Source organism: Brachyhypopomus gauderio, unplaced genomic scaffold, assembly GCF_052324685.1.
Source record: "Brachyhypopomus gauderio isolate BG-103 unplaced genomic scaffold, BGAUD_0.2 sc52, whole genome shotgun sequence".
Classification (NCBI taxonomy): Eukaryota; Metazoa; Chordata; class Actinopteri; order Gymnotiformes; family Hypopomidae; genus Brachyhypopomus; species Brachyhypopomus gauderio.
Window position 1 is genome coordinate 2,202,749 of NW_027506877.1, and position 12,515 is coordinate 2,215,263.

General features: G+C 41.6%; 1 protein-coding gene and 1 long non-coding RNA gene across 2 annotated transcripts in view; one reads left to right on the forward strand and one right to left on the reverse strand.

Annotated features, from left to right (window-relative positions):
- Window positions 1-99: 99 nt before the first annotated feature.
- On the reverse strand, window positions 100-6,661 carry LOC143488642 (uncharacterized). Its single transcript, XR_013124477.1, has 3 exons — window positions 6,056-6,661; window positions 831-975; window positions 100-672 (listed from the first exon to the last, which is right to left on the reverse strand). It is a non-coding gene; the product is annotated as an uncharacterized LOC143488642 (long non-coding RNA).
- Window positions 6,662-7,756: 1,095 nt separating this feature from the next.
- The window catches only part of ponzr1 (plac8 onzin related protein 1), a 9,224-nt gene continuing 4,465 nt past the window's right edge, over window positions 7,757-12,515 (forward strand). Inside the window, exons 1-2 of the mRNA XM_076987400.1 lie at window positions 7,757-7,898; window positions 10,885-10,992. Coding sequence (XP_076843515.1) covers window positions 10,890-10,992 — 103 coding nt within the window. The 5' untranslated portion in view covers window positions 7,757-7,898; window positions 10,885-10,889. The remainder of the gene's footprint in view (window positions 7,899-10,884; window positions 10,993-12,515) is intronic.

Consider the following 12,515-nt stretch of genomic DNA (forward strand, 5'->3'; position numbering starts at 1 on the left):
ATTCTATTTACAGAGTACAGCGAACATTCTCACATCCGTGTCAAGCGTAATTTTCCTTGCGAAACAAATATTGAGAAATGCAATTACCAATTTCAAGACGTTTGTTTATTGGTGTCACAGTGATAACATTCAGTCTATAGTGTAATTTAGTCAGTGTTCAAATTGTGGTGGGGATACATGCATGAGTAGTATCAGCTGACATGCCCTCGCTAACTGAAGGTGTGGCTTTTCAATTTAGTGGAACTTTGTGATTTAGGTGGATTTAATAAACAAAGTCAGTACACAGAGCACTAGGCCAAGTTCATCTTGGGGATTTGTTACTGGAAAGGGTAAGGGTCTAAAAGACAAAGTAACATTATTTAAAACGTTTAAAAAAAGAAAGACTTATGGTGAATACAGATGTTTAACACGACATGTACTTCTAAATATGTATTTACTGAAGTCAAGGGATGCAGATAGATTCATACTGATTCAGAGTGGGCACGTGGGCACGGGCATCCGAAGATGAATAAACCGCAAAGGCAGCAAGTATTTTATTTACAGAGCTCCACTCATCCAGCGATGCAGCAGTCAGGACCAGCTTTGGAATATCCTCCAAAATGGCAAGAAACAGTAAGACATTCTCAGATGGGAGGTTGTCAAAGAATGTGGACTCTGCAGCGCTAATTTGTCCTGAGAAAAAAAAGCGTTCGCAAATATTTCATTATAGTCTTCAGCAGTAAGGAATTGAATGAGTCACCTGAATCTGGGTTCTTGGGTTGGTGTTACACGTCTTAGAGGTCGACGACAGTTTGGTTTTGGCATTGCCAAGCACACCTTTAAAAACGTACCTTTCTCTGACGATTCGAAGTGTGTCATATTTTGCAGATATGGCCACAGCGTGAGGTCAGGGGACTGTTCTTCTCGCGGGTCCTGTCTCTTTCTCCATCTACTTGTGCTGTGTGTGTCGCTCTCAGCACCGGTTTGCTGGTGCCACTGGCATATGCATGCGCATGTTTCGATAGACAGACAAACAGAGATGGGCTTTCAGGGCCACTGTAATGTTGCGTTTTAAAACCATACTGCAGAGCAAACACCTCCTTTTCTCAGACATGTACTGGAAATTGTAGTGTTAGTTGATGCTATGTCGCTACTATGCACTAAAAAGTTACTACTGGAACGAAGGGCGGAGCCAGACGTAACAATAACTTTATTATAAAGTGCATATTGTTCTAGACACTGTGTGTAGGGCATAAAAACAATGTGTGTGTGTGTGTGTGTGTGTGTGTGAGAGAGAGAGAGAGAGAGAGAGAGAGAGAGAGAGAGAGAGAGAGAGAGAGAGAGATTGAAAGTTAGTGTTAGAGAGAAAGGATGTCAGTGTTCTGATTGAGGGTCACAGACAGTAAAACAAATTCCCTTACAATTGTGATTCACACTGGCAAATCAGTTTTCAGAAGGCATTTGACAGGCTTAAAATTGACAAGTCACAATTGCATTCAAATACTACAGATGCATAAGAATTCTCTGTGATTCAAAACTCCATTAGCAGGAACAGATAAAGAAAGTCAAATATGTCCTACATTTAATTCCAATGTAAAACTGGATTCAAATGATTCTTTGCATGTGTCTAAATAATAATTTAAAATGTTTACTTTTTGACAGTATCTGACGGCAAGACACAATGATTAAATGGGTACCACTATCACTGTTCCGAGTCATATTGCAGAAACTCTGTCATAGTTAATCTTTGACCAAAACAGACAAAACTAACATGCTGAGAAAAACTGCAAAGTTTGAGCAAAAACTATCTAGGGGAAGCTTTGAAGTTCTCAATTATGGAATACTTATATAATCACAAATATTAGGTATGTTTTTTCATACCCAAAAAGGCAGAAGTCATTCACATTAACACTAACATTTACAGACACTCATGAAGTGACAGAATGATGACTTTTGAGTTAGACTGAGATTTGCCATCAGGAGGCTCTTCAGTGTGCAATTTGCATAGCAATCACAGGCCTTCTTGTTTGTTGCATAAACATCAGTCTGCAACAGTGGGTCTGATAAACAGGGACATGTTTGGAACAACACTCTGATTTCAGTTCTGAGCCTCACTGGCCCACACAGGGCACTGTATAGTACACTTGTTCACCGTAGTTCATTGTAGTGCATTGTAGTGTTCTAGTTCACTGTAGTTCATTGTTGTGCACTGTAGTGCACTGCATCGGCAGCATGCAGAAAATCATGCAGATTGTAGTGTTTGCAAGATGGACACAAATAAGAGCTAAATACGCTAAACTGTCTTGGGAAGTAAAAGGTCAAATGTCCCTGTGTTTCCCTATTCGGTTGTTTGATCTTTGCGATCTCTGTCTTGTTCCGTTGTGAGTATTATTCATTCTAGTATTCGTTCCTGTCTGTTCTGTCACCGTGCCTTGTTTTGTTCTACCCATAGTGTCATTATGCCTATTTATCTGTCGTATTGGGATTGCCCTCCCGTTATGACCCCTGCCTGTTTCAATGACCACGAATATGGAATTCCCTTTAATAAATCTCGCTCTCCTCAGCGTTTGCATTACATAACAACCGACAACCGACAAGGGAAACACAGGGACTATAAATGTACAACGCTAACAAGACACAGGTGGAAACACTGACGACACGGGCGTGGCAGATGGAGGGAAACCATGACGACAAACGACAATGCGGGATAACAGGCAAGGAGAAACACAGGCACGAGGATCAGGGGACCGGAGTGACAGCTAGAAGGGGGTGTAGCTTTACGGAAGCTTTACAAAATTGTGCAATAATTGTATTTCAGAATAAATATGTGCTGCAATGCCATGCAAATTTCGTTTGGCCAGTTGTTCCACATTTTACCGGTCCTGGAAGTAACAGAACCACTGAACTGTAACGTCATATGTCGATATTTAGGTCACATCAGCACATACGTACCTCTACAGAAATAAAGAGGTTCTTTGGTTTAGTTTTTATATGTTTTTATGTGTGCAGGTTTTTAGCTGCCCTTTTTATTCCCCAGGGATGACACATTCTTGAATCCCAGAATGGTTGCTGAATACATGCTTGAAATAAAAAAAAAACATGAAGACTACCCAGTGCATGTATCCATCAGATAATTAATATATTATATTATAAAAAAAACAGCCCCAGTAGGGGGAAGTAGGCAGTCTAATATTGTAGCCAGTGAATTGTGTACATACTCCTATAGCTTTACATTTGGGTGCCAGCAATAAAAATAAATGGCCTATAGGAGGACTAGTGCCTGGAATCGGGTCAACGGTTATTTCATAAAGTCTGTGGTTAAGGAGGAACTAGGCCTTTTCTTGGCTAAAAACCTCTTTGAGGTCTTGGTATTCAGGGGGTACTTGAGAAAGGTTTGGGTTGTTTGGCTTAGGGGACCTGATGTCAGCCCCAGGGCCCCTCAAACAGAGGTTTTGACAGGTGGATCCCCAAGAGCATATGATGCGGTTTAGCCAGTCTATTCTAGGAATGTGACATTGTAGCCAAGGAAATCCCAGAACTAACTGGGAATGCTAATAAGATAAAGGGACAGGTTCTCACAGTGCTGCCCTGTTTACCAGCCTGGTTTGCTGATTAAAATGCCCCTGATGTAAGTGAATGACTGTCAAAAGCAGACACTGGTAATGGTCAGTCTCAGTAGCAAACCGTGATTCACATCCCCACCCCCCCCGAATAAAATTAGTTTCCTCTCCTAATTAACTGCAATAAAAAAAAGAATAATAAATAACAGTACAACAGTACAGCTTTAGAAACGCAATAAACAATATCTGTACTAGATAACTTCTTATGCAAAATAAGGTTCACAGCTCCGTGTTCCTCGGGAGCGGAATATGTAAACAACGCGCATGAGCGCATCAAAGGAATGAATCGAAACTAGCTAGCGGTGGTACACTAACGACAGCTAGCGTTGCCACAGCGGGCGGAAATTATCATACAGTTAAGCCCGCCCACTAAGACGGAAGATATGATTGGTCAATTTTACTGTCATTTGAAACTGGTATTGCTGAATTATAACTGCCAGGCCCTCTGTAAACGAACAGCGGGCATCACAGTCCTGATAGAGGGAGACACAGGCTCACAGGCTTCCACTTAACCCCTCACCTTCCAACACAGATTGAATAGACACGGGTGAATAATTTATTTGCTTATATTTTTGTAATTGTTTAGATGTTGATTGTCAAACTGTAAGTAGATAAAATAAATTGGATAAATTATATAATACATATTTATGTTTTAAGAATATTTTAGGCCCTCTGAGAGAGCATAGAGGGCCCTGACGGTTCCCCACTGGTCAGTCAAGTGCAGAGGTCACCAACAGGCGGACCGCGGTCCGGATCCGGACCCGAACGCAGTCCTGTCCGGACCCAATCTCATTCCTGATTAACTGGATACGGACCCAAATGCCATCCCATCCGGACCCAAATATTTATTAATTTTGACGGGAGAATGAATTTAAAACCGGAGCATTTATTTCAGCGCTATTGAAAAAAACATACTCCGTCACGAGTGTTACTTTCGCTAAAATCCCAACCCCCCCCCCCCCCCCCCCCCCCCAACCCCCACCCCCCACAAACGACAATGCGGGATAACAGGCAAGGAGAAACACAGGCACGAGGATCAGAGGACCGGAGTGACAGCTAGAAGGGGGTGTAGCTTTACGGAAGCTTTACAAAATTGTGCAATAATTGTATTTCAGAATAAATATGTGCTGCAATACCATGCAAATTTCGTTTGGCCAGTTGTTCCACATTTTACCGGTCCTGGAAGCATGGACGTAGTTTTGATTTCATAAGTGGGGGGGACACAACCTGGGGTGGCGAACTGTTGAGCGGGGGGGGGGGGGGGGGGGGGGGGTTGAATGAAAATTGTTGAGCGCTGTGAACAAAAATTGTTGAGCGGGGGGGGGAGCTCGGAGCTGCATGATCCTAGTGCTAGATTTGTCGCTATTTGGATATTGTTTTTTTAACCGTTAAAAAGTGGGGGGGACATGACTTCGTCGCTACTTAAATATTTGGTTTTAACTGTAAAAACTGGGGGGGACCAAAACCGGCTTTTGAAAAAGTGGGGGGGACATGTCCCCCCCGTCCCCCCCCAAAACTACGTCCGTGCCTGGAAGTAACAGAACCACTGAACTGTAACGTCATATGTCGATATTTAGGTCACATCAGCACATACGTACCTCTACAGAAATAATTTTATTTTTTCCTCAGATGACAACCTGTGGCAGCAGCTAGACATGGAGGTGAAGGAGAGCATTGAACTTCAAAGTTATACACTGTACATGGGTTCTGATCTGCATTCATATGTGTAACGCTGTGTATGCTGCGGAGCGAGGAGGTGGACACAAACGCTGAGAGGAGCGAGATTTAATATGGGGAATTCCATAATCATGGTCAACAGGGCAGGCAGGAGTCGTAACCGGAGAGCCATCCAGACATGACAGATACAGGGGCACGATAACACAAAATAAAACAAACCAGGCAGGGAAACAAGAACTGAGAGAAAACAACGGAGACATGAAATACCAGAACAACGATAACATTGAATATTCACAAAGCCGAACAAACCACAATAGAACGAATAACCCACAAGGGACTAGGGAAACACAGGAGTATATATACATGGAAGTAAACTAGACACAGGTGAAGACAATAACGACACGGGCGTGGCAGACAGAGGGAAACCAGGGCAACAGAAAAGCAGGGCGGGATTAACGGGCAAGGAACAACACAGACACGAGGAAGAGGGAACTAAAGTGACAGCTAAGAGAGGGGGGCGTAGCCTTACGTGACAATATGTTTGCATGATAATGAGTCATTTATGCACACAAACACCAGGATTAATCAGATGAAGGAGCAAACTTTCTGAAGTCAGGTAACATAAATCAAGGCTTCTGAAATAACAAAGATGGAGGCATACGTAATGACGCACGCTACGTTTATCTTGGTACCCTTTATTAATTTAAACTTCATTCAAATATTACATGTTAATTACATGTTAATTAAATGTAAATTGCTCTTGTCTCCAGGGCACATACCTCACTGGGTTCAGGGTATCCACGCATACAGCCCAACTCCTAAGTGCTCGTTACTGGTGGCCAGTGATGCACACGGACATTGTCAAGCATGTCACCTCCTTTGCAGTGCTGCAAGTAAGCCCTTACCTCCACATGGGCAGAGGTCCCACCTGGTCATTAACTATGTGCCCCTGAGGGAAACACCTCCATCCGTGTCACTGTGAACAGGGAGGTTTGTGGTTGATGAACAGATGTTGTGGTTTGTCCCTCTGCCAGCCTTACCCACTTCCCTAGAAAAAGCTTTGTTCATCCGCCACGTTCAACGGACAAAAAGATTAAGTGTGTAGTGCTTAAACAGGCTGTCTGATGTTTATACTATGTTAAGCTCTCAAAAGCAAACCCTAACCCTAACCTAAGTTGCACAAAGCTTTAATAGTAACTAGATACCGTTAGCTTGGCTATCATGGTTGGTTTGATTTATACTGCCAAGGTTTTGATTAGGCAGCGATAGTTTGCTATCTAGTAACATAATCGATAGGCTATAAGTGTTAGTTTTCTGAAATCTCTAGACGTAGATCGTAGTGTTCATAAACAAGATTATAAATGTGTTCAGCCCTCAGTGTTCCGTAGCTGGTACCAGGAGAACAGAATCACAACACACGGGTGTCAGGAAAGAGTTCCAAAGTCCAATAATACATCTAGTTAAATAGTAGCCTACAGAAGATAGACGATGTGGGTAAGAATAATAAAACATGTACGCTTGGTGCTCTCCTGCAGGGGAGGAGGTACAGTAGACTGGATTTAGGGGTAGTGCAAAAGTACGAGAGACGGAGGAAGAGAGAAGTTGCATCTGAGAGACAGACACAAAGGCGTGAACAGAATGTTCTGATTGAGGGTCACAGACAGTAAATCACAAATTCCCTTACACTAAGAATTTGTTAACAAAATGGCCACAACATTAGAATCTATTTATTTTATTTGCGCGATTTCTTTCGTGGAACAGCGACAGTGTCCTTTTGTGCATTTCCCTACTCATAAAGCTGCTTTCGTTTAGATTTATATTTTTGCATTTGTTTATTTTACAAATTTAACCCACTGATACGTTCATCCCTAACGGCATTCGAGCGATTCAAGTTTTTATATTTTAAACAGAACAGATGTCAGATCGCACCGAACTCTCCAGCGAGCCACTTGGTGACTTTCATTTCCTCTAGATCGAAAGCGATGTAACAAGCGCCATGCACGCCATGAACGCATCTGGCCCCAGTACATGCTTTACAGCCCCATAAAAGAATTTGAAAATCATGTACTTCGCTAATTTACAGTGCATCGAAAATTCTCTCTTGTAAGGGAATTTATTATTCCATGTCTGTGATCCTCAATACGAACAATGATATTTAGTGTGTCTGCTGATGAGAGAGATTAACAGATTTATACTGCTGTTTGAACCCTGATTGCTATGATCTACGTTTACAGGCGATTTCAAAACTTCTTTGACCATTTTAAACCATCTCATCACATCAGTGTCAAGCGTAATTTTCCTTGCGAAACGAATCTTGGTAAATGCAATTACCAATTATAAGTTGTTTGCAAGGATATCATCATATTCCTCGTATATAGCCATTGAATAAATGCTACAGAAACAAACGTTTTTATAAAAGTTCGTGGTGTCACAATGAATGCACGAGTAGCCCCCGCTAACTGAGGAAGGTGTGGCTTTTAGATTTAGTAAAAAAGTTTCGTTTTTAGGTAAGTGGTAAGCTGCACACTGGGCAAAGGAAATTTGGGTTCCCTAATAAGCCACACACAAGCACACGACGTTACAGCGTTACAACGTATCTTGTGGATTCGTCACGGTAAAAAGGTAAGGGTCTAAAAGACAAAAATAAAATTTTTAAGACGATTTAGCAATGGGCAAAGTTAGAACATGCTGAGTCATACGATTCTATGCATTGATATCACGAGCACATTCAAATGTCCACTAAGATGTGAATTTTACTTGCACCAATACAGCCTGTGTGTGTTAGGTCGTTATCAATTAATGTTACTGAAATCCTTATTAGCGTTAGTACCAATCAATAGCAGTACAACTGTATGTAATGTGAAGGAAATATTGATTATATTAACGTGTGATTCATGTTAATCATGTCCATGCAGACACTAGAGCGCAGTCTGTGAAAAGTACTGCTTGCACTGCTTACTAATAACTGTGACCAGTGGCGTGCACAGACATTTTGGGGGGCAAGTGCCCGGGGGGGGGCACTTTTTAGCGCATGTGGAACTCTTCATTATACAAAAAATTACAAGCACATGTTGAATGAAATTTGACTTTTATTTGTCACATTCTCTAAACGTGAGTTTTCAATGGAAAAAAGTCACGCAGCCAACTGATACAATTCATATCCAACATACAGTCATATCCTTCAGTTAACTTCTGTTTACCCTCCACTGTCTGCAGGCCTTGTTGCATATATTTTGCGACTAGTAAATCAATATAGGCCTACAATTAAGTGTGTTGTCATTACATGAATGCAGATGGACATTTTTCACAGGTAATGGGGAACTTCCCGTTTCTTCTTTCACAAACGAATGTGTTAATTTATGTTGCCTAACAAAACCTATACAACAGAAAACTTTCACCTTAACACATAGATTTGCAAACTCTACATTAATTATTTGTATGTGGTCGTCCTCACGTTATCTATCACTGATTTGGGCTAGTGCGACTAGTTTATCAGGTGACCAGTCGGCTAAAAATGCTGAGTAGTTTGGTGCTGTATGAGACATTTTACTGCACAAGAAAATGATTTCACGTTGGGCTTAGAGGGCAAACGGTACGATTTGACTTGATATGTATGTGACCTGGCTGGTGGGGCACGGGAGAAGCCGCCTATCTGTGACCGTGCGTGCTGTGCTGAAGACGCTTCCTTCCACTCGCTGAACTGAACTGCTGTTGCAGCGCATCTGGTGTGACAAAGGAAGAGAGAGGTCGGGTGTGTGTGAGGTGGTGGTGCATTTCAGGGCATTGTTTTTAATCGCTAAGATTTTCAAAAGATCATTTCAAACCGACCTCAGTAAAATGATAATTAAAAAAAAAAAACACGAAGTTTCAAAAGGGCACTTTCGTTGATAAAGGGCAGAGTTGGTGCTGATGTCTATGTGTGCACGCCACTGACTGTGACCATATTGAAGATGTTTTTCTGTAAGACTGAAGTCTTCTGTGCAGTAGCAGAGTTAGAGATAACATTGCTTATCCGTTTCTATGCACCCAAGGTTGAATACCAGGGAAACTGATAGCAGCTACTGGGACACAGGCATCCTGTTTTTCTACACACACACTTTGACTAATAAAGAAACTGGACTGAGAGAGACAGTTCAGAGTTGCTGTGTGAACTTTTATACTTTTATATTTCGCAACTCTCCTGCTATCGAATAAATACTGCTTAATATAAAGACCTCAACTTCTGTGCCATCAATTCCACCACAGTGACCTACTTCTCTTCACTTCAACATTTCCTGCCTACTGTACAGTTCTCACTGGCAGTGGTAGCAGCCCGATAATTTTAGTCTAATTCGCTAAAAATTCTTTGGCATTAGTAGCCTTAGGGGAGGCCAAGGATGTTGTGACAGGGGGCACTGCTCCCCCTCCCTGCCCCCACCGAGGGGGAGAGGGATAATAGATGCAAGGCCCCATGTTACAATTCCAAGACACCATGGTCATAAACAAGTGCCGCTGTTTTTGAGTGGGAAACAAACAGTAAAATACGCGCCGTCACCGTTACAGTAAACAGGATGTTGCATGCACTTGTGATCCGGATAGCTATCATCAATTGGAACATGCGCACTAACCACACGTGATTACGCACTCCGGCATCGATGGTCACCAGTGGATGACTAGGTTGAAAATAAAAACCCCATAAAAGCAGCTGCAGATGCCCAAACACGAATGTATTCTGTATTCATTTTCTCCCGTATAGTTGGACCTCATCGTATCAGTCTAGCTGGATTTACCCTGCCAGTATTCCACAGTTTATCAAAACGCAAAACATATTAGCATATTATACCTCAGAAGTCAACGTCGTATCTGTCTGGTTCTCCTTTTAGGCTCTTCTTTTTTAAAACCTTCAGTTTTATTTGAGAAAGCAGATCTCTGTAACAACGGGTACGTTGAGGTGTGACACAGGTGTGAATCTTTACTGTATTTACACACCGACACATATACATCAAACGAAACAATATAGCAATCAATAACAATACACATTAACAAAATTCTCACATATATTTAAACAAAGACATAGAAACAAAACAGCATTACCAGCTAAGCATAAAGACAAGAAGTTTTGCACAAGGACTACACAAAGTACATAGAAATAGAACAAGCCAAAGAACTCTAATCAGGAAAACTAAATACCACGGACACAAAACCCAAACACAGAACGTAACAAAGACATGAACAGAAGTTCCATAGCTGAAGCCTGAACAATCTTAACTACAAGGACTTCACACACAGTACTTACAACAATGACCAACAGAGGCGGCACTAGACAGAATACAAAAACCAGACTGACAGGTGGGGTGGAGGTGAATGTGACAAAGTCTATGCTCTGGGTAGTCTGTCCCCTTCTCTCCCGACTGTACACGCATGTAAATACAAAGATAAATGGACGTGTGTTTCATTAGCTGTATAACATTGGAGTGTGATGTGAAAACGTGTATTACACCAAATCACACTTCACCAGAGTTGTATGTTTATTTGGTATTGGCTGTAGCCTAGTCCATGTCTAAAATGTCTGCTCCAGTCTCATTTATCTTTTCCTCTCTCTCTCACCATCCCTCTGTCTCCCTCTTAGCGGCCATGGCAGTCCACCAGCAGCAGGTTACAGTGATGGCCCACACAAGTTATAGTTCTGGAACCTGGACTACAAGTGTCTGTGACTGCTGCTCAGACATGGGCACATGTAAGTTAGCCAAAGGCGAACAGTTTATTAAAGGAGTTAAATGCATCTCTGGGTTATGCTTAGTTATGCTTAGTCTAAAACCATGTTAACCATGTGACAGATGAAAAAGTGATCACACAGACTTGGGTTATCAGATTTGGGTTATCAGCGGCTTCCAAATTAAAGTGTGGCAGCACGGTGGCTTGGTGGTTAGCACGTTTGCCTCTCAGCACTGCGGTCTTGGGTTCAAGTCCCTATCTGAGTTGAGTTTCCATGTTCTTCCTTTGTTTGCGTGGGTTTCCTCCGAGCTCTCGGAGGAGCGAACGAAAGACAAACAACCGACTGTCAGACCAGACTTAGACTTACGAGTGCGACGGGGCATAATGAATAAACAGCAAACAAAATGCACAACAATACTCCAATTACAATAGATCGAAATCAGGTTACTACGAACTTAACCAAACTACCAAAAGACACCAAATCTAGAAAATGTAAAAAACACATGAAGACAACTCAAGCACACACTAGGCAGGAAACTACTAAACACACTTCTACCAAATCAGTTAAAGAAAATCAACACCATAAACAAAGATCAAGTATAACACTCCGGAATGACTTTGACACAACACACTGCAACAGACAACAGCATAAATCTTACAACTCAGACTACGAAAACACGTATGACTAACCGAGGAACTAACTTCAAGACAGTATACATTTACTCCAATGAACTGGGACAAGGACTAGAAAACTCAAGAATGAAAACATAAATCGCAAAGTAACACACCACATGACACTTACGCACAAGGACTGTAAATACACTAAAGAACTAAACCAAAACTTAAACGTACATCTTTAACCTAAGAGAAAACAGAACTTAAACATAAATCTGTGCTGAGACGCAAGTACATAAAAACAATCACCAGAAACTCAGGAAACAAAAGCGGGCATCTAAATACTAAACCAGATAACCCTTAATTACTTACAGGTGAAACTAATGACACAAAACAAGGGGCTGAAAATGGGCGTGGAAACTACGTAAGAGTGCATATGGAAAGGAAAACAAAACCAACAGGGCCATGATTGATGTGGGGGGGAGGGATCACACGTTACACAAAGCCTTATAATGGCTATCAGACTAACTTTATAAATTGTAAACTGCACACTGTATCCTATTCCACTGTACACTGTGTATATGGCATAAAAACATATTTTGTAAAAGTTAGTTATGTGGAAGTCTTGTGCAAAATGGCCAGAAATATTGTTTTGTCAGTGTTTCAGTTTTAGTTAAAGGTGCCACAGAATGCATTTCCAAAATATTTTTAAATAGTTCTCTGATGTCTATGTAGGAGGCATGCGACATTGCAGTGACAATCTAGTTTGAAGACCAAACTTCAAAGCAAACATAGGCTGTGTTTTCATACTACATACTACTGTCGTACTTCTTGGGCCCCAAATCAGTATCCAGTATGCAGTATGCGAATAAAAATTATTTTTCCAGTACACGAAACATCCCGGGATGACATACTACTTCTGCAGAATAT